This window comes from Rhagoletis zephyria, unplaced genomic scaffold (genome assembly GCF_001687245.7).
Source record: "Rhagoletis zephyria isolate East Lansing unplaced genomic scaffold, Rhagoletis_zephyria_1.1 Rzeph_scaffold_07092, whole genome shotgun sequence".
NCBI lineage: Eukaryota > Metazoa > Arthropoda > Insecta > Diptera > Tephritidae > Rhagoletis > Rhagoletis zephyria.
Window position 1 is genome coordinate 1 of NW_016164175.1, and position 21,877 is coordinate 21,877.

At 34.8% G+C, this 21,877-nt stretch overlaps 1 protein-coding gene across 1 annotated transcript; it reads right to left on the reverse strand.

Moving 5' to 3' along the window:
- Positions 1–14,998: 14,998 nt before the first annotated feature.
- LOC108373860 (organic cation transporter-like protein) lies at positions 14,999–20,312 on the reverse strand. Its single transcript, XM_017629803.1, has 6 exons — positions 20,170–20,312; positions 17,681–17,867; positions 16,239–16,497; positions 15,747–16,164; positions 15,177–15,683; positions 14,999–15,113 (listed from the first exon to the last, which is right to left on the reverse strand). Exons 1-6 carry the CDS (start codon positions 20,310–20,312, stop codon positions 14,999–15,001), a joined length of 1,629 nt encoding a protein of 542 aa, XP_017485292.1.
- Positions 20,313–21,877: the final 1,565 nt, after the last annotated feature.

A 21,877-nucleotide genomic window follows, 5' to 3' on the forward strand; every position in this document is an offset into this window, starting at 1 on the left:
GCAAATAAGAAGTCAAATTGCTGGCACAGTGGCAAAGTCGTTCCTTGGTGAAGGCAAACAAGAAGCTGAGGAGAGAGGGTAACCAAGCAAATGTAGCGCAAAAGTAAGCTAAAAGCTATTGCGGCCCTTAAGTGCTGGTAACCATCTATGTATTATTGTATGTATGTATGTATGTATGTAACCAGAGCTAGTCGTAGTGCTTCTTGGCCCACCAATTTCAAAGTAAGTCGCAGCATATTTATGAACTAAACCGAAAGTCTCCACTTGGTACGAGGTAGGTAAGACCTCCAGAGTAATATTCGATGTTCTCTATTTGCAAATTGGTATATATTTATATTTTGTTGGTACTCCGTAATTTGCAACGAAAAGTGCTACCTTGAAGTCCAATTAATTGAGTAATGCGCTTTGGTAGTACAAATCTTATTAAGATTCTTTTGACTTTTGCCACTGCATTGGTTGTAAGAATATTTGGTTTTATTGTATCGTAGCAAATTTTTGAAATTTTATTGGAAAAAAATGTGCAGGAATTTAAGACTCTGTCCCACAGCATTGCAAAGGAATAAATAATATGCACCAACGGAAGCGTGTAAAATCAGGAATACGAATTTAAATATAAATACAAAGGTGTAACGAGAGCCTCGGCAACAAGCATAAGTCCCATTGCAGGAACATTAATTGCACTTTGGGCTGTTGATTCTTCAAAAAACTACTTGAGAGTTGCATTGCTGCAAGACCCGCTGCTTTGTTTTTTTTTTTTTTTAATATTGGCTGCAACTATTGTATTAAATTAGTTCAGGTAAAGTTAGTGGAACGTTTATAGAAGGTGCCATACTTTCGCGCATAGCCCCTTATCGTCAGTTTCACCGGAAAACGAATTCGCCCGAATTTGGTTCATACTCCCGTAGTGAACACACGAAAGTGAAAAGTGAATGTTTTCGGACGAAAATTAAACTCATTATAAGGCTGATAGTTGTCCTTTATGAGTGCCCTCTTCGGATAAGTACCATAGGATGCATATTCACCCACCCGAACTTCCTTAACAAAAAGATAAGAAAAAAAGGCATTAAATTATTCCTAAAGGAAATTTAGGAGGTCCCAGATTTCCACCTGTGTTTGCGTCGGCTCGACTGTAAACCGGGACATCGACAACGAAAGTAGTGAATTGATTCCTCCTCACACTCAACGCGGCGAATTCAACGGAGAAAATTCGGTAGAATTCACTATCATTATAGCATCGGTGCAACACCAAAGTGCCCTTCGATGAAGCCGGTAAGAACTCTATTGCAGAAATGTAAAGTTCTAGAAGCCTTCCGTCTTCTCTCGAGTTAACCACGGCCATAATGTCGTAGAGACCTCACAATTATCTCTTCAGATCTATACGTCATTTATAAAGGCTATAGTGTATTCATCTATTTCTTAAGTATGATTACTCCGCGTTGGAAATCACGGTTTCGGTAAGAGCGCAAACTACAACAAATTGAAGCATTTCGCAGTCAAATCGATTTCGCGCGAATAAAAATAACTCTTATCGAAACCGCAGCATAAAATGTCTCTTAGCATCTAAGAGCCAACTATGATCATATCACCAGCTGTTTCGCTACATGAAGGCACCCAGCAAGACGTTAACATGGAGATGGCTCAGTAAAGCCAACGCAACACAACGTTTGCGTACTATAGCTTTTAAAGCCCCTTGTCTATTTGTGAAGATATTGATTGTTCCGGCTGGAACCATGCTATTTAGTAGAAGACTTCTTCTTGTTCCATCTTTGAGTTATCAGTGTAAGCGATTATAACATAATCTGCCACTGCTAAGCCTTTTTTCTGCACTAAAAACGAATATGTACCCCATGCATTTAAGTCTCAAAGCGGCAAAATGATATCAATTATAGTTTAGGCTAAGTTGGGTTAAGTGGCAGTGCCAGAAGTAAGGGACTCACTTAGACAATTAGGAGATTGTCCTTTGTGTATCAAATTTTGAAAGACACCCAATAAATTATTTCTAAAACGCCTCGAGACGATTATGTGGTTACAAATTCGGCTAATCGCAATCTCTAGAGCTCCTCGGTGCTATTAAAAATGTTAGAGTCAAATTACTGCAACCTTAACCTTACAAATGGTGGGCACCTAATAGGGCGGTGTTGAGAATTCCACCTCGCCATCTTTCAGAGAATTGTGACGCACGGGATCATGTTACATATTCAGTTGTACTTCGTGAATACCGATTGGACAGTGCCTCTTTAAAGCCCCCACTAAGAGTGAGAGCTGTGGGTGAGGTGTGCCCTCGACCGCTACCTGTCTTTCCACGGCCAGAAGGATCTTTCGATCCTGCATGTCCTGATTTTTGCACATCACTCACTGAACTGGTATGAGGCTATCAGAAAAGCTAGCCTCCCTGACTGTCATCGCACTCTTGAGCAGTGACTCTTGCGGCTCTTTAATGGCAGTCGCTTCGGTCTGAAATACACTTCAGTAGTCCAGAAGCCGGAATTTAGTACTCCTCTCCCTCTCCATTAGTTCCGCCTGGTCCAGTTCTCCTTTAAGGAAAAGTGGGCAGAGAAGAAGGTCGTAGGAGCCAACTCCAGAGCGTACAGTCTTTAATACGGTCAACCAATCGGTTTTCCTGACTCTAGTAGCTGATTCAGATTAGGTCAATGTATATAGAATAATATTATATTTGTGTTTTAAGCTTTCATAAACACTATACTGTCAACTTCAGCATTCTTTTAATATCTTTGTGTACTAATAAACCTAATGTATATATGTAAGTACAGTGGTATCTGGCTGGAGTGAACACCCGATGCTACGAACACCTCGAAAGAGTGAACATGAACATTTTTCTATTGAGTACTCTCTAGAGTGAACAAGTGTGAGTCTTTGTAGAGTGAACAAAATTTAAAACCAATTCATTCCAAATTCAAAACTGTAACGAAAAACTTCATAACAAAAAGGATAATCCCTTCGCCAGGCCGATCCCGTAAATCCCCGTATAGGGGGTTCTTAACTCGGAGATGCGGCAACTAGTGAAGTGGGAAGACCATCTGAAGACTTGTAACTTCGCCTCTGGTGTGAGCAAGCTTTGGTCAACCGTAAGGTCATTGTCCAATCCGACGAAGCATGACGACAGAGTTGAAATATCTTTTGGCGACCACACTTCGTCCGACCCGGAGCGATGCGCGAGCTATTTTAGCCGACAGTTCATACTGCATCCTCGGCGAACAAATCCAAACATAGAGTGACCAGAAGGCTGCACAAACTTGCCAACACCAAGTGCGCCTCTTTTTTCCGCAGCGACGAGGAAAGGATAGCCATCGGGAAGGCGAAAGTCTCCAAAGCAATTGAACCCGACGGAATTTGCATGCTGCTGCGGGAGTGGACTATCTAACCAAGGTCCTCAACCTGTCTATGGCCACTCTCATCGTACCAGACATCTGGAAAACGGGGAGAGTGGTTCCACTGCTTAAACCGGGGAAGCCGTCCAACAAAAGATAGTCTTATCGCCCGATAGCTCTCCTTTCCCCGGTTGCGAAGACACTAGAGACCCTTCTACTCCCGTACTACACAAATTACTGAACACCAGCGAAAAATCAACATTGGTTCCGTAAAGTGCACAGCACAACAACAGCACTTGACGCCATAAACAGCCAGATAACTCGTGGCCTTAACCGCGAAACCCCCCCTGTGAGAGAACTATTCAAGTAACGCTACTAGAAGACAAACGGTGGGCGGCGAATTACCTGAGTGGTCGAAACTCGTCAGTGATCTTTAGAGACAAATCGAGCAAACCTTGGAGAATAAAACAGGGAGTTCAACAGAGTGGTGTCAACTTTTACATTTCTAAGCTCCCTCGACCACCAGAGGTAGTCTCGATTGTCTCTTATGCTGACGATTGCTCAATAATGGTTTTCTCGCTTCGTCACTGCACGGAGCCTAAACCTCTCCCCTACAAAATCCTCAGCAACGCTTTTCACCACTTGGACGAAGGAGGTCAGACTGCAACTGGGTATTCTCGTCGATGACGAACCAATTCCGACGTTGAATAACCCGAAGGTCCTCAGAGTAACCTTCGAAGGTCTGCTCTCCTTCTCGGCGTATACAACCGCAATTGTCAATAAAGTACAAAGCCCCAACAAAGTCCTCAACTCGCGAGCCGGCAGCACCTGCGGCAAACAAAGAAATGTTGTTGGCAACGTACAAGGCAATTGGCCGGCCGATTCTGAACTATGCAGCGCCTGTATGGTTACCGGGGACTAGTAGGACGCATTGGATGAAGCTGCAGACCTGCCGAAACACGGCAATCAGACAGCGACAGGATTCCTTCTGATGTCGCCGCAACAACACCTGCGCGACGAGGCACATATGCTCCCGATTAAGTAGCATAACACCATGCTCTGCAAGCAATTCCTAGTAGGGTGTTATCGTGTTAGCACCCAAACAGACATCTGATTGCGGAAGAGCCCTCGCCACGGCACGTCAGAAGGCATCTATATGAACTGACGGGCGAAGTCCGGGATTCATAAAACTTTCTCTGAACCCAACAACATACCGACAGGCCTCGAACGAAATTCAAAGAGAGCCAGTCCCGAGTTATATAGACTCTCGACCTGTGAATGCCGTTATGGGCACGCAACCACCTGACGTGGACGAGACAGAGCTTCGTCTGTCTCGGGAGACTCGGACCACATAGCCCAACTTCGATCGGGCTACTGCAGCAGGTTGAACTCATACCTGAACTGAATAAATGCAGATGTGCCAAATGAATTCCCGTCAATCGGAGAGACGCTCCATGACTCGCAGCATCTCTTCGCATGCCCAGTAAACCCCACCCTGCTAATGTGTCTGGCCTTATGGACAGACCCCATCGAGGCTTCGCGCTTCCTGGGTCTACCGCTATAGAGCTTGACGACGACGATACAATAACAATAGGAAACATGTGTTGGCATTAGCTTTGGGAAAAGACGACACTTCAGAGTTCTTAAAAATTTAACTTTAAAAGACACACTGCGCAATAAAATTGATTTTAAAGAACAAAAGAACTCAATCTGGATATAGTGAACAATCTGTTCTCTATGAACTGGTCTTGCATTAATTAGTTCACTCGACCCAGATAGCACTGTATGTATCTTTCTTATTTTACTACATACATTTTTCTTCCCGTAAAAAAAAGTATTGACAAAACAGCAACTTCTTCACTCCAACTGATAAATTACTGCTCATTATAGTTGTCATGTTCTTCAGCGCGTTGTTATCTTGTTCAATCTTTTTTGCTATTTAATATTGTATTTATGCAGTTGCGAGTACCTTCGTCATTCTTGCCGGTGAGTACGATATAAATCGCAAGCTCTGTTTGTGTATGATTGACGTTACTCTAAAAAGTGATTGACGACCCAATATACGCCTTTGCTTTACTTGCGGATTTACTTATTGCCTTAACACATTCTTATTATTCTTCCACGAAATCAGGGCGCGTTTTGGTTTTTGCAGTCATCTCATTATTTGTTTCATATGTGGCATGTCGTTTGCTTGTTAAGTAAATGAGTTCATTAAGAAAAGTTATTAATATTTCTCAGGCACTTTGTTTGCTGTTAATCTACCTAGCAGCATACGGTAACCATCAGCCGCAATGGTGAAAAAAAAACTATCAATTGCACAGTTATCCGGATGGATTCACATACCAAGCCTTGTATAGGAAAAAAATATATATGGAGGAACGAATAAACGCCACTAGTTAGTGTGAGCGACCCGCATGGCGTTCGTGCATCTAGAGTAGTGATTCCCAAAGTGGTCCAGGTGGACCACCAGGGGGCCATGGAGACTTGTCGCAGGTCTACGTTGGCGTGAAAATAAAATGAGTGTATTTTAAAGTTCGGAAAAATTCCTCACACTGAGGAATACAATTTCCATTTTCCTCCTCACTAAAACTCGATTCAAAAGCAATCAATTTTTATTTCCTCTTTTGTGAGTTAGAAGAAAGAAGAGAGTGTAACTTAGTTTATCTTCAATATAACTCAGTTTTTTCGCCTCAATATTTATTTACGCTGTCATGCCACTAAAAATTTTACTCCTCATAAAAGAACCTTCTGCTTCTTTTGCTCTTTTTGCCTTCATCACTCAGTAGTTTTAATCAGTGATAAACTCATTAATGCGGTGTTCGCATGAGGCGATTTGACGGCAATTTTAGAAGCGATTAGTTGAATAAAAATTGGGCTGACCACAACTTCACTGTTAGCGATCAGTAGAAAGGCCGTTCACACCAAGTGATTGTTGCTTTCAACTAAAAGCTGCCTGTAAAATCGCCTCATGTAAACACCGTATAAGGCAGCAGGGAGCGCTGATTGAGTTATCATTATATTTATGCTCTGAATTTGATGTACCACTTGCTTAGTTGTTTTTCATAGAATTTTCTAGATTCGCTCTCTATTGTCAGTTTTTTGATTCAAAGTTAGCGTAAAAAACTTTTCGATTCGTTTTTTTTCAAGTTTTGTTTTAAAAGTATTAGTTGTACTCAAGAAAAGGCTCCAAACTCTTCCAGCCTCTCAAACCAAATTGAACGGCGCTTTTCGCGTCCAGCGAAAACATCTTCGAAAAGTTGTTCGTAAATTTCAGTGTTGTGTTTTGGTCAATTACTACCTACAGTTTATATTTTTCACTCTTTCGTGGCATTTTGAATGTTTTGCTGTTATATTTACTTCAGCGGATATCATGTATTATACAAACAAGCTCTGGCTGAATTCCCAAAGTTCTGCATTTCGCCATTGTTTACGTTGCTTCAAAAAGGTGTAATCACAAAAAGAGCCTCGAAAGCTTTCAAGGGTTTCGAGTTTTCAACTCTTCGCTTTTAATGAAATCTCCCAAATAGTTTTCACATCACTTTAAAAATGCCATCAACACGAATAAGCTTTTTTTCAAATAACATGTGAGGAGTTAATGGTGAGGAGAATGTAATAAACTCTAGCACTTGGAATTTTTGAAATTGGAGTGCTCTTAAAAAATATAACTCTGTTTAAGAAGACCAGGGACTTTTTCTTGTAAAAGCTTCCATATTCGATACCCATATTATTATAATTTTTTTAATAACTATTAATGTTTAATTTTAATTCTGTCATGTATATAAACATAATATTTTAATAAATAGAACACAAAAAAAGTATACTATTTGTTTACCACTCTGAATTTAGGGTTGGGACACTCAGCCGCGGCTCACATTTCCATCGTTAGATATAATCTTAAGTTTTTTTGCGAGTTCTGGGAATATGGAAGAAATGTAGCAGTAAAAATTTAAAAGTTCTTTACGAGAAAAACAAGTTTGGGAACCTCTTTCCGCTTTCAGCAGAAATACTTGTGTTGCTTCCAGCAGTTCTCTTTCTTTTGCATCTCTCAAAGAACCAAAAACCGCAGAGACTACATCCACGGAAATCAGTGGCATGACAGCTTTTCCTGTTACTGTCGGCGCAAATGCTCTCACAAAATGTTCCGATGATAGTTGAAAGGTACCAGTAGTATAAGCTTGAGTGGAGTTTATTCGGGGATGTACGATCCCACACTTACGTCGATAAAACGTAGGCAGGGTGGAATAGGATGTTGACGGCAAAGCTCGATTATAGCGCCACAGCTATAGTAGATCCAACCAGAATCTCGGTGAAGTGAGATTGAGTGAGGGTAGGACGAGTTCTACCATGCTTTAAGTCGTCTTCTATCTGTCAAACACCTCGTTTGCGGTAGAAGGGCCGGACGTTTCGTGCTACCTTGATGTGTTGGTAATTGAAAAAAATTTTCAGTATTCCTTTATAAGTAGATAGCCGACCATGCTGTATGAGAAACCACTCATAATAGGGTCACTCCATATTTTCCTCATGACTTTATTTTAACCGCTTGGCATCAGTGCCACTGGTATGTTTTAGTAGGTAATCCCAATATATCTAACACTTGCTTCATTAAATCGATCATTTCTTAGTCAACAGTATTGAAAAGGCTTTCACTTTTTTATAGCGAAAATCTCCTATCATTTCAATATATTTTTATTAGCGACGCACTGTGTTCTGTTTAAAAAAAGGACAAAATAAAATATTTCGAGAATGAGAAGAGAAAGCGGAAAAATATAACAATGTTTTAAAGATTCTGAGATGAAGAATTCAGGAAAAAAATCCTTTGAAAATGAATAAATAGGACCTTTAAAATAACCTTCAAAAATAGAAGGTATTATTGTTTTTTAGCCTGAACCAAGTATGCCATGAACTTTTTAACAGCTTTAAACTAGAGATGCCGTATTTAAATCGATTAATCGAGCTCTTCCGATTAGATTTTTTTAGATTTTTTAGTTCCGATTCGATCCGTGAATCGATGCAAAAAATTCGAGAATCGACATTCAACTTTTGCTCAATTGATACATATGAACTACCACAAAAATTTAAAGAAATTTGAATTTGGGTCTGGTACAAAAAAAATTACATGAGAGAGCAAAGACCAAAAAATTCAATGACCTTTCTCCCCCGACTATAGGGCTCCTCAAGAAAGCCTCTTGAAAATAACTCTATATAAAATTATGGCTAATACAACAACAAAAACCTCAAAAAATTTTTCATAAAAATTTTTCCCCCTTAATTAGTCTTTTTGATTTTTTTGAAAAACGGTAATTAAGAAGTGAAATATAGTCAACGAAAACAAACCAAATACTAAAACAATTCCGCATTGAAAAAAAAATATAAGTACGTAAGCTCCATAACACTTCTTAAAATAGTGGTTAACCTTGAAGTAAACCGTAATTTTTTTTTCATTGGAGTTAAAAAAAAAATCCAAAAAATTTAACAAATTTCTTAAATAGGGCTAACATTGAGTTTTCACTAGGCATTAAATGAAACAATTTTAACCACTATGTTGGGCATTAAACACTAGCCGTGTCATTGTGTTTGTTTCCACATGGCGTTTTAAAAATGGCATAAATTTTTTGTCATTTCGTTGTCTGGCGGAAATTCGGTTTAAGAATTTGTGAACATTCGGTTGAGTGATCATATCGAGCCCTAACCGCCAAAATAACGTTAACGACATTTTTTACCTTGAACATCTAGATGCATTTCTGCATCAAAAATAAAATTTTGAAAAAAATGTCACTTACGCTATTTTGGCGGTTAGGGCTCAATATCATTGTCTTAGTATAGAAACATTTTATCCCACACCTTTTTTCAAATAACTGTAGATATTGAAACCGTTATGGACAATGTATGTATGTGTGTTTTAAAAATTACTAATGTAGAATAAACCTTTGATCGGATCGCTGTGTTTTGTTTATAAAAATTTAGTAAAATACGTTATTTGACAAAGCGATTCATATATCTTGGGAGATCGATTTATTTTTTGACAATTCCTTCCTGCATCTATTTTTTTCGATTCGAAACAATTCAAAAGTCGATTTTTTTTTTATTTCGATCTGGAATCTCTACTTCTACTGTTTTTAGGCCAAAAAAGGCAGAAAATCAAAAGTTTACATTTGGAGGTCATTCAAAAAAATGCGACATTTTTGATTTTTTTACCTAAACTTAAAACAAATTTACAATGCGTTTTTTTTGTTCTTGCGTTTACGTGTTTAAAACTTTTTAAAAAATCATTGCATACTGGTTTCAGGCCAAAAAAAAGAGAATATCTAAAGCCTATATTTTTGAGGTAATTTTAAAAGTATGAGTTGCATTTTCCGAGTCTTAAAAATGCCTATTTAGAATTCTATATATGGGGCGTTCCATACCAACATGGACGGGGTTCACACTTCATGTGTTTGATTTGTTTAATATTTTAGGGTTGATGGATAAACAGGAATGATAGAAAAATATGAAATTTGAGCTAGATTAATACAACTTTATAAACTTTACAGCACAAAAACAAATTGATTTAATAGTTTTCCAAATATCTCCAGAACAAATTTTTTGATAAAAAAATTAGTTTTTGAAAGTGCAAGTTTTAAGCTATTGCGAAATTGCGTTGATTTTCACAATCGAGAAAAAAATTAACGCCCGTTTTGCAATTGCTTAAAACTTGCACTTTATTAAAATTTAATGGGCTACAAAACTGCATACTCAACGAAATTCTAAAAATTAATTAAAAAATTTGTAAATTTGTAATGTACTCATTTTACTCAAATTTGGTGTAAAAAAAATTCATAACTCAAATTATTGTAGAGTGCACCCCGTAATACTATACTTAAATATTGCGCAATACTCAGAGCTACCATTGTTTTTTTTTTATTTTTTTTTTTGAGTTGGCATATTTTCAAAAACTATTTTTTTTTATCAATAGATAAATTTGTATGTGAAAAATGCTCCGAAAAAAAAATTGATGTGTATATGTGTGATTTTTTTCAAATTTTTTCCTCGCCCCGTTCTCGAGATATTTGGAAAATTATTAAATCGATTTGTTTTTGTTTTTGCGCTGTAAAGTTTTCAAAAATGTATTAATCAAGCTCAAATTTCATATTTATTTATTATTTATGTTTGTCCATCAACCCTAAAAATTTTAAACAAATCAAACATATGAAGTGTGAACCCCGTTCATTTTGGTATGGAACGCCCGACATACAGAAATATTTGAATGCTTTGATTACTTATTTTTAATCGGCCTATAATGGTTTCCGCTTTACACCGCCCAAACGTCAAAATAGTGTGGAAGCAACTCTTTCCAACATTTATCTTCCATAACTATATATATGTATAACTTATTAAGCTTGCTGTAGTCACAAAAGACTCACTTTTTTGAGTTATCACTCTCAGCGACAGCGCCTTGGCACGCAATGTTTTCCTTTTTAATTAAGTGTCAACTCGGCCAGGTATGTACATACATACTTTTATATGTATGTAAATACTCCCATGTACTTGCATGTAAGTGTGCGTGTTTAACATGGCAATTAAAATGCGTGCACTTATCGGCAAAAGGCAATCAGTGAAACGTGGAGTAAAATCTTGAAATGCAAAAAAGAGCCAAAAAAAAAAGAAAAATTTTACCAGAAATGTTTAACAATTCGAAAATATGCCAACTGACTGCATAAACGGTAACACCCGAAAGCCACAAAAATTGTAAAAAAAAAAAATCACGTTTTCTATCAGTTCATTTGCCAGTGATTACTTTGCGATCACGCTGTTCGCATTTTTATTTGTATCGCGTTTATATATTTTCGACAAGCAAATTCGTAAAGCACATTTTGAGCTTTTTACATAGCAGTCAACGGAAAAAATTTAACTGATTTACATAATTCCCACTCCTCATATTGAGCTTTTTTGTTCTGTTTTTTTTTTTTGCCAATGCCCACTTTAAGTTAATTTTTTACATTCGGCTTTTCTGCGTTATTTATAGCTTCATTGCAAGCGTCACTGAGCGGACCGCGATACATTCGCTAAAGATAAGCAATAAAATTAAATTGATACGGATCTTGAGGTGTGATGGAAAGGCACAGCACAGAAGCAACGTAATCGACAGGTAGTCAGTCAGTCATTCAGTCACTCAGTCATTTAGTCATTATTGCTGTTGCACTACATCTTTTTTCTTCGACTGGTGACAATTTGACGCTGTTTGCTTTATCAGAAGCGGTCGTCGGCGCATGCGCACTACAGTTATTTAGTTAACTGACATTTCACTGGTATTTTTACAGAGGCTTTAGGAATGTAAAAAAAATTATCAAATTAAATGAAAAGTTTTCATTTTTAATGCGTTGCAAGTTTGTAGTTAAAACCTTAAAATATGCGGTTTCAGATTAACTTCGAGCAGTATTTTAAAAATTAGATTAATTTATTTGTATACCTCGACACACTTTCTTTTATTACTGTCGTTCAAACTTTACTCTAGTTAAAATATTGATATGAAAGAAAAATTACAGCTCACTTAGTCAACATACATAGGTTGAGTGAAATGGTGTTGTATCTGGTCAGGCGTTAAATATTTTTAACGATTTGTTAAAAAAAAAACTCTTATTCAGCGTTGTTGATGGGCAGCCGAGCTTTTTAAGCTTTCTATAAATTTTGTTTGGACATCCAAAGGTTAAAAGCCCTCTCCACCCATTACTAGCCTACTTACACCAGTGATGCTGCAAAGAGTGGTCAAAACTTTATACATTTCCAATGGTTGTGCACATGGTAAAATCTTTCACCGATCGCCACTGCTGTTATCTGACGACAATCAGGGCTCTTGGCTTTTTGATTCAAGGTTCGGAAATGGACAGGGTATGCTTGACTGCTCTCTCAATCACATTGGATTACATCGCTTTTAAGCTTATTTGGACTCCAGGTACGGTCGCTTCTGTCTGTATGTGGTCTTCTTCTGTACAGACAGATGTTTAGATTGCTTAGCTACCGAGCGAAAACTTTGAAATGCAAGGCTATTAGTTAATCGCCGGCAGTCAAGGGAGCTAAACAAATTAATCAACGTTTCTCGTTACTCTGATGGTAGTTTCAACCAGTCATTGTTCGATCCAAATCCATGGGTTCAAAATCATCGCAAACTCGAACTGCAGCAGCGGGATAGAGTAGATAAGGTGGAGTCAACTCAACACCTGCGAATCAGCTGCCTAGTTCTCACAAGCTTAAGGATTGGTTTAGGTCTCACTTCCTTCTTAGCCTCGCAAAGCTTTCGGGATTGAAGATTAGCCGCTTACAGAGATTTGTTGTTTAAACGCAGCGTTTCTCTGCTACAAACCGTTAGGCGTCACTAGTTTACCAAGCCGTTCTCCTTTTCCATTATATTTTCTCTCTCCATATTAATAGTTACACAGGGCAGTTAATTTACTAGTCCATCAGGGCAATTCTGGCCAAGATAGTTGAAAGTCTGTTATGAACTGCCTATATAGTTTGCAAGATTTTGTTTCTGACACGAAAGTCTCTCCATCAAAGCTTCTGCTCCAGCAGTCGCTATGGCCGAGTGTGCAAAGCACTGGCATACTATTCGAAATCCGAGGTCGAATCCTCGCACAGCGGATCTTTTTAATTTTTGTTATTAAGTTTTCTTTTAAGTTTTAAATATTGTGGTTTTAAAAAGAAAAATGTTTGTGTATTTTTTTAATTTTTCGAAACTTAATTTATACTTTTCTTTTTTAATATAATTTTATGATTTTATTAATTTAGATTTTTTTAATATAATTTACTTTTTTCATTTTTTATTGAATTTTCTTTTAGTTTTTAGATTTTATTATTTTTAACTTTTTCTTTAATTTTGTATAATTTTCAGGAAATTAGTTTATATATCAATATTATAATATTATAATATATCAATATTTTTTTTCTTTTTTACTTAATATAATTTTAATTTTTGGATTATGTTATTTTAAAAATTATTATTTTCTAATTAATTTTCTTTTTATTTTTATATTTTACTGTTCTAAATTTCTAATTAATTTAGTATTTAGAAACATATTTTATAATCAGTTTATTCTATTTTTAAATTTTCTTTAAAAGTTTCGATTTTATAATTAAAAAACAAGTTATACATATGTGCATATATGTAAATTTTTTAGTTTATTTTTATTTTTGAAACTTGTTATATTTTTTTAATCTTACTTTTAGATGTTATTGTTTTAAAATATTTTTTTTCACTTCAATTAAGTGTTAACTTTTCCCCGTTTTTTAGATATTTTTAATATAAAAATAAATATTTAGATTTTATTGTTTTAAAAGATTTTTAATCGAATTTATCTTTTAGAAACATTTTATTTTCTTTTTAAACTCATTTGTTTCTTTTTAAATTTAATTTTCATTTAATTTTTAAACTTTTTTGTTTAAACAGCTATCTTTTTCTTTAAATTCGTATAACTTTTAGGAAATTATTTTATTGTGGTCGTGTGTAATTTATTTTTTTCCTTTTTACTTTATCTTAATTTAAATTTTTATATAATAGTATAAAGAAAAATATTTTTTTAATTCATTTAATTTTTAGAAACTTTAATTATTACCAGTTTAATTTAATTTTCTTTTATATATTTGGTGTTATTGCTATAAAAAAGTGTGCATATATATATATATGTATATTAAGCTTTTTTAATTTTTGAAACTTATTTCTTTTTTTATTAATTTAATTTTTAGATTTTATTGTTTTAAATGCCTTTTCTAATTTTAGTTAACTTTTTTTAATACAATTTTTAGATCTTGTTTTAATAGATTTTCCTTTAATTTTTCACTTTTGTCTTTTTAAAAAGGAGAATCTATTTATTTTGTAACACGAACGACAGAACGCTGCGCTCATAAAATGCATATGTGTACATAAAACTCACAGTTACATTCACAATATGTACGATAAGTATGTAAATTTGCGTTTATCTTTCAAACTATTCGTACACCCAAAACACTTCAGCGACATCGAATGTGTCCCAATTGGCGCACGCAGCAACGCATGTGACAATCATATAAGAGCAAATATACGCGCATGCGCTATATGCATGTACATGTTATCAACTTTCTTAAATAACAACAAAAAGAGAGAAACAGTTAACGCTGATTAAGTGATTATCTATGCCCATGCTCGAAAATAGAGTCGTCAAATGATCTCGAGAGTTCGAGTGCGCTTGTGTGGCATTTCTCTTTGTATTATATTTCTTCTGCCAGTGTAAATAAGTATATGAAATCAACAAAAATAATAATGAATCTATTCAGCGGGTTAACTAAAATTGATTTTTCATGCGATGTAGCGGCATATTTAAGTAGAAAGATTAATAGTGGAAGATAAGCGGTCAAAATGTCAAAGCTTGGCGATTTGCCTTTGAAGCATAGAAAAGAAAGCTTATGACTTTTCCTAACTCTTTGTAATTACTTTTATTAGACTTTTTTTTTTTTAAATAACGCGAATTAATTAAAATATACAATAATTTATTTATTATAGTAACTCATTACTATCATAGATATTACTATTAATTCTACAACACTAAAAAATATAAATCAATTAAAAATAAGTTCGTTACAATAAAAAATTAACTAAATTTATGAAATTTAAAATATTTAAAAAATTAAGTTAATACGTATTGCTCGACGCCCCTGCTAACTCACAGTTTTGTCACTTCCACATCGTTGCTCTTCTTCCGACTGAAGCAAGGGAAGTAATACCATTTTTCATCTCGACAGAAGTGCTCACCATCCAGTAGCGTCTCTGGTAATTTTCTGCAGAACAAAAAAAAAATAAACATTAAAATTTTAAACTTCCATTCAACAGTGCCCACTCACTGATTTAGCGTCTCCGGCAAGAGGAAGCACAATGCCGCGCCAATTAACATCAGCACTGCTATGACAATCGAAGGCAATGGCTTGAACACATTACTCAAGTAAATCAAATATGCGCTCAAGAAGCTGAATGCATAGCCGACCACATGTATATTGGCCACGCCACGCCCACGCACGCTTGTCGGTATAATTTCAGCGGCATATTGCGCCTCCGCTTCATAGGAGACAATGGCCACATAGCGTCCCAAGCCAATCATGCAGGCCACAAAGATGGCGTGCTCCTTCAAGTCGAGCAGTGCAACCAGTATGCCAGTGGCAGCGGTGACCAAACCGCCAAAGAAGAGCGACCCGCAGGCCATACCTTTACGCCCAATGCGATTTTGAAGTAAAATAATTGTCAAACCAGCTGGTATGTACACGAAAGATGTGAATGAGAAGAGCATAAAGGGCGACGAGCCGAAACCCTCCATATTGCGGCTGATAATATCGTAGGAGATGGTAACGATCATGCTGTGCGAAGAGAGAGAGAGAGAGATTAGGTACAGAAATATACAATTTCTCTCTGTTACTCACGATTTTATAAACAAAACTATGATGAACTTGCGTAATCTAGGCGTTCTAAACAGGCCCGTAAAGGTGTCCTTCTCTTCGTTTTCTTTATGCTCTTCCGCCATTTTTTCCTCATAGTGCGATATGAACTGATCGAATACCGACTCTTCAACTTGCTTCTTGTTGAATTTAGCCACTCGCTTGAGACAGCGCACCGCACCTTTGTAATCCCCTTTGGTTGCCAGCCACTGTGCGCTTTCGACTATAAAAAGTGGATAGAAGAGTACCAACAGCGCTGGCAATGAAGCAATCAGCAGGTACTTGCGCCAACTGCCCACCCATATGGCATACCAGGGAGACATTACCAGACCGAAGCAATAGAAAATTGCCATTATTATATTCAAGCCGAATGTACGCTTCTTGGGATCCAGGTACTCGAAGACTAGATGAATTGATTGAAGAATATATTTTAGTAAAATTTTTTAGAAGTTGACAAAATTATCAATCCACACACACCCATAATGTAACTGAGATAGAACAATGTATCGATGCTCATGCCTGAAATGAAACGACTCGCCGCAAAGGCATGTGGCGTCGTCACAAATGAGGTGATAAAATCGCCAGCAGCGCCGGTGAGCGTGCTCAGCATCATCGATGGCAGTCGTCCGATTTTATCTGCGAGGAAACCAAATAATATTGTGCCCAATACAGAGCCCACGTAGAGGAATGACTGACCGATTGCGCCCTTGACAGCATCGTCGCAAATCCATTTAAGCTGGTGAAGGAAAATAGAAAGAACTATAATAAATTTATGGTATGCTATTCTCACAGATGTGCGGGTTTAAGCACCAAATTTTTTTAAAAAATAGAAATCTGAATTAAAATATTTGTGTGGAAATGTGAGTGATTTCGTGAGTATGTTTGTTGCTCTTTCGCGCTAAAACTGCTGAACGAATTTCAACGAAATTTGGCACTCTAAACTGGCATATATCATATTTTTTGAAGAGAGCTGCCACCTTTTTTGAATGTTAAAACCAATCTATTTATTGGGTAAATAAAAATTACGATATCAAGACAATTTGTTTCGAAAATATTTTAGAAAAGGGTTGCCACTCTGCAAAAAGTTAAAAAAAATATATTTAACTAGCTTAATCAACAATTTTAATATAGGTTTCAGAGAAGAGAGTTTAAAAAATATTTATTTCGAAAATATTTTTTAAGTGTTGCCACCTTTTCTTAAATTCAAAGCCATGTAAATTGCCAAGGCAAATGAATTTTTTTTTCATATACATAGGTGTCAAATAAGAGAGCTTTAAGAAAACTTTACTTCAAACATATTTTTACAGCGGTTGCCACCTGTTTCAAAATTCCAAATCAGTTTAATTAACAATATTTTTATATGGGTATAAAACTAGAGAGTTTTAAGAAAGCTTCATTTTGAAAATATTTTTTCAGAGGGCTGCCACCTTTTTTTAAATTCAAAATAACTTTAATTACAAAATAATTTTAATTAAAAAAATAATTTCAATCATATTTTTTAATTTTGTTTAAAAATTATAAATTTGTTTAATTTTAAAGATAAAATCAATATTTGTATTTGGGTATCAAACTAGAGAGGTTAAAGAAAACGTGATTTAGAAAATATTTTTCAAGATGTTTACTACCAGTTTTTATGTATTTAACAATTTAAAAGAAATAATTTAATATGGCTCTCAAACGATAGAAGTTTAAGTAACCTTTTTTTCGAAAATAGTTTTGAAAAGGCTTGCAATCTCTTTAAAAAGTTAAAATCCCAAAGTACTTTTAAATCTACATACCTTTAAGCGAACTATTCAAATTATTATGTTTTTTATTATGCAAACTTAGTAAACTCATGCAATTTTACACAAACTCGAAATACAGAAGTAAACCATCCACACACTCAACAAATTCGAATTAATGTATTAAATGCCACTTACATCCGTTGTGACACTTTGATAGCCACTTTCATATTTAAATATCCAATCCTCGCATTCACCAAAATCTGCTGCAATCGGTGTGCCATTCACAATATCATCCAACAGGGTGCACGAAGGATTCTCGGTCTGTGAATAAATTTCACGAATTTCTGTGTAAGTGAGATTCTCAAGCAGCTCATGTTGACACCTGTTGAGAGAAATAAAATATTTGGAAGTGCTTTAAGGGGAAATTTCGACAACTAGTTATCTTAAATAAATTCATATTTTATGTGTATTTGTTTACAAAAATTTTGGCTTTGCTTAACTATTTATCGGTGTATAGTTTTGTAAATCCAAAATTATATCGACATTGGCCAAACTACAGCAAAAAAACCTGTGTAAAATATGCAAATTTATATATGTATTTCATTTATTAGCATAAAAATCAAATTGACACGATTCACAATTTTGCATAAAAGATTAGATTTCCAGTTGCCAGCTGGACTGGCAAAGGTAAAAGATTTTGTGTGTATTTTAACAGGGAATTGATAAAGTATATATGTAGGTAGTTACAAACTCTGTTACTAACCGAAAAAATTCCTTGTACGAAAAGATCCGTTTAAAATAGCATCAAATACATCTCTCCTCTTTCTTAGAACTGAAGGAAAATTTTATCAAACTGCAATCATAAATACATATCACTTGACAATGGCTGTTTATTCGAACAAAAAACAAATTTTTCTTCTTTCACTTTATATTGGGCAAGGAGCCAGGTTTTGCCTGATTAAATCTCTTTTAGCTTCTTATACTATCTTTCATCAAATCAAAACCCGACTATTTTAATTTACTTCGAAGCTCAAAAAACGCTATTTAAATGGACCAAAATAAAGAGCCAATTCTTTAGTTCTAACCTCACATTTGGATTTAGCACTTTTTCGTGAGGCAAAAGGTACTGTTCCCTTTTTCTACACCACAACTGTTTGTCGGTTTGGCCCGAGACTAAAGGATTTCGCCAATTGCCTTTTGCGAACATGTGTGAACACTTTGTCCTTTAATTGTATAACAATGCCAGGCCAAACGCATCTTTAATGACTCAGAAAAAATTAGCGTAACTTGGTTTGGAAGTTTTAATGCTTCTACGGCTTTCACTTCAATTGAACAGGGCAATTCTGGCTAATATAGTAAAAAGTTTTTCGAAAGATAAAGGAAAGACAGATGGCAAGATAGTTCGAAAGACTTTTGTAATTCAAGCACAAATTTTTATATTTTATTGTTTTAAAGAGAAAAATATATTTTTTTATTTGATGTTCTTTTTTGTTTCTTAATTTAATTTTTTTTTTTAATTTTTAGATGTTACAATTTCGAAAGATTTTTTATTTTAAATTTCACTTAATATTTAGGTACTTATTTTATCTATTTTTTTATGAAATTGTTTTCTTTTTTCAATTAATATTTTTTTTTGATTTTTGGATTTAATTGTGTAGAAAAGAAAAGTATTTTTTTTTCTTATCTAATGTAACTTTTACAAACATATTTTGTTTATTTCATATTTTCTTAATTTAATTTGTTTTTTTTTGTTGTAAATTTAAATTTTTTTCAATAATTCTAATATTCTATTGTTTAAAAAAGAAAAATAGATTCGTGTAATTTCATTAAATTTCTGGGATCTTATTTTTTATTTTATTTTTTGTCTTTTTTTATTTTATTTCATTTTAGTAATTTTATTCTATTATTTTATTCTTGTCTGGTTTTATTTTATTTTCTTTTGATTTTTAGACTTTGTTTTAAAAATAAAAATATATTTTTTAATTTTAGTTAATTATTAAATGCATATTTTACTCTTTTATGATTTACTGTTTTTTCTAATTTAATTGTTATATTTTATTGAAAAAAATATTTTTTAAATTTAATTTAATTTTAAACTTATTTTTAGCTACATTTTCTTTAATTTCTTTTATATCTATATAAATATATTTTTTAATTTAATCCAATTTTTCAAAAAAAAAAACGTATTGCTTAATGGCGAACAGCATAACGCTAAGACCTCCTGGTTAGCAGATCTTTCAATTAGTATTTCGAAAGACAGTAAAAAGCTTTGAAGATAGTTGCCAGAATTGACAATTGTCTCACGAACGTCTCTTTGAAAGACAGTTCCCTGAATTGCCGGAAATCTCTAATCAATTTTTGCAGAAGTATGATACCTTCTCGAAGACCGTTCTATTGTATTTATTAGCGTTATGTGGTTTGAACTAATTACTGATAACACAACTATCAATAATATGTAATAAGTAATGCCTTTATTACGAATTTCGGATTTTTTATACTCAATGTTTAGGTATTTTATAATTACTTGTCGTTTCTTTTGCTTAACTCAATTGTCGTTTTCCCACAAATGTTTAAATTCAATTCATTTAATTTGATTTCACTTCATTCCAAATACATATGTTTATTTATTCACATAAATAAAAGTCTCGTTGCAAATATTCGTAGAGTTCACACTTTCCACTCACCAATGTTCGGGCGTAAAACTGATGATAGTTTGTGCGAAGTAATGCATTGAGGACATAATATTTGTGTAACCATAGACAAGTAACAATACGAATTGATAACGTCCATAATTGCCACATTTCTCCAACAATGAATCGAAATCCATTTTATTTTATTTGTGTTCTTAATTTCCAGCTGAAATTCTAAACACGCTGCTAATAAAAAATACTATATGGTATTTTGGACGAAAAAATCAAAATAAAACTTTAATCCGATTTACCACGGGCGCTATGCGTCCTAATCAACAGCCGAAATTAGACTAGACACTGCAGTTTTTTTTCGGTTATGATCCGCTTGAAAGCGATCTTGAATTTGACCAAATATTTGCAAAAAAAGATAGCTCGAGCCGCGCGTTTTTGTACGTCCAACTTAGCTATGAATTTCTTTGCAGCTCAGCAAGTTAGCTTTACATACATATGTATGTAAATAGTAGCCAACCAGCGCGGATCTAATTTAAGCTTGTGCTCGCTGCGAAACGGCAATAAAATTTGCCGAGCAACAGCTATTTGGCTCGAACGATTTTGGCGGGAATCTACATACATATCTGGGGGGCTTAGCTAAGCTTGACCAAAGCTTTGCTGTTTTGGGGTAAAACTAACATACACTCATACATGTGTACATATCTACGAAGGTTATGAGGATGCTAGCGTCTTTATCAAGTATTTTGAATACTAAATAGCAAGCAAAGAAATTAATACTTTTCTCACTTCTTGAGGCGCGATCCATGTAAAGGCACTAATTTGCTAAATTATTAACATCACGAGCATTTTAAAAACTGGTTTATTGAGATTTACATACATCAATAAATAGGTAGTTGTGATGATGTGAGTCGACCGACATTTTGGTAAATATTTATATGCGTGTATTAGCATTATGTCTGCGTACATATGTATGTACTTACCCAAAAAACATTTGAGTTAGACATCAAGTCCAGATCCAATTCAAATTCCTAGATCCAATGTAAATTTTCAAATGTACCTCAATTGGAGAGCAAAATAGTCTGAGTTCTCTACGGGAGAAAAGCTTGGATATCAACTTGACTTCAAACTTTATTCAACTTTTTTTTCAAACCTTGGGAAAAAGAATGAATTTCTCAAAGATTGGAAAAAAGTTGGAAAAATGTTTGCTTTGCGTATATTAGGTACAGTTTCTATGCGCTCACTCACCCTTTACTGAGGGCTTTATGGGGTTATGAGATCACAAGCTGTTCTGCAAACAAACGCCATATAAAACGCAACGAAATCTGTCGAAATGACGTTTTTATTTTTAATCGCATAACTTTAACCGATTTTATAATTCTTTTAAGTGATTTCTATTCTATTATTTTTTTTTAGGGGAAAGGCGGTACGTCAGAGGTGGTCCCATACTAATTTGCTTTAGATCCGATCATTGGATCATGAAGAAATTAACGGTAGTCTTAAATTTTTATTTAAGAATTTAAGTCGGTTTTGTTTTTTGCTTAAAAATTACTCGTCATTATGTACCAAAAAATGTCGCCATTAGTTGGCCCCTTTCTATTTTCGTATTCGATTCGAAAATAAGGCAAACGGTGCGAAAATGTTGTGTTCGTTTCTGAAGATGTCATACTTATGTAAGGCAAAAAAGGTATATTCTCTACCCATTGAAGCTGCGTCCCTGTAGATTGTTGCCCTGAAAATCAAATGGTTACTT

Coding starts and splice junctions, on each gene's coding strand:
- LOC108373860 (XM_017629803.1), bottom strand. CDS start 20,312: ATGGATTTCGATTCATTGTTGGAGAAATGTGGCAATTATGGACGTTAT. Junction 17,868..20,169: donor AGTTTTACGCCCGAACATTG/GTGAGTGGAAAG, acceptor TTCTCTCAACAG/GTGTCAACATGAGCTGCTTG. Junction 16,165..16,238: donor CTATCTCAGTTACATTATGG/GTGTGTGTGGAT, acceptor CAATTCATCTAG/TCTTCGAGTACCTGGATCCC.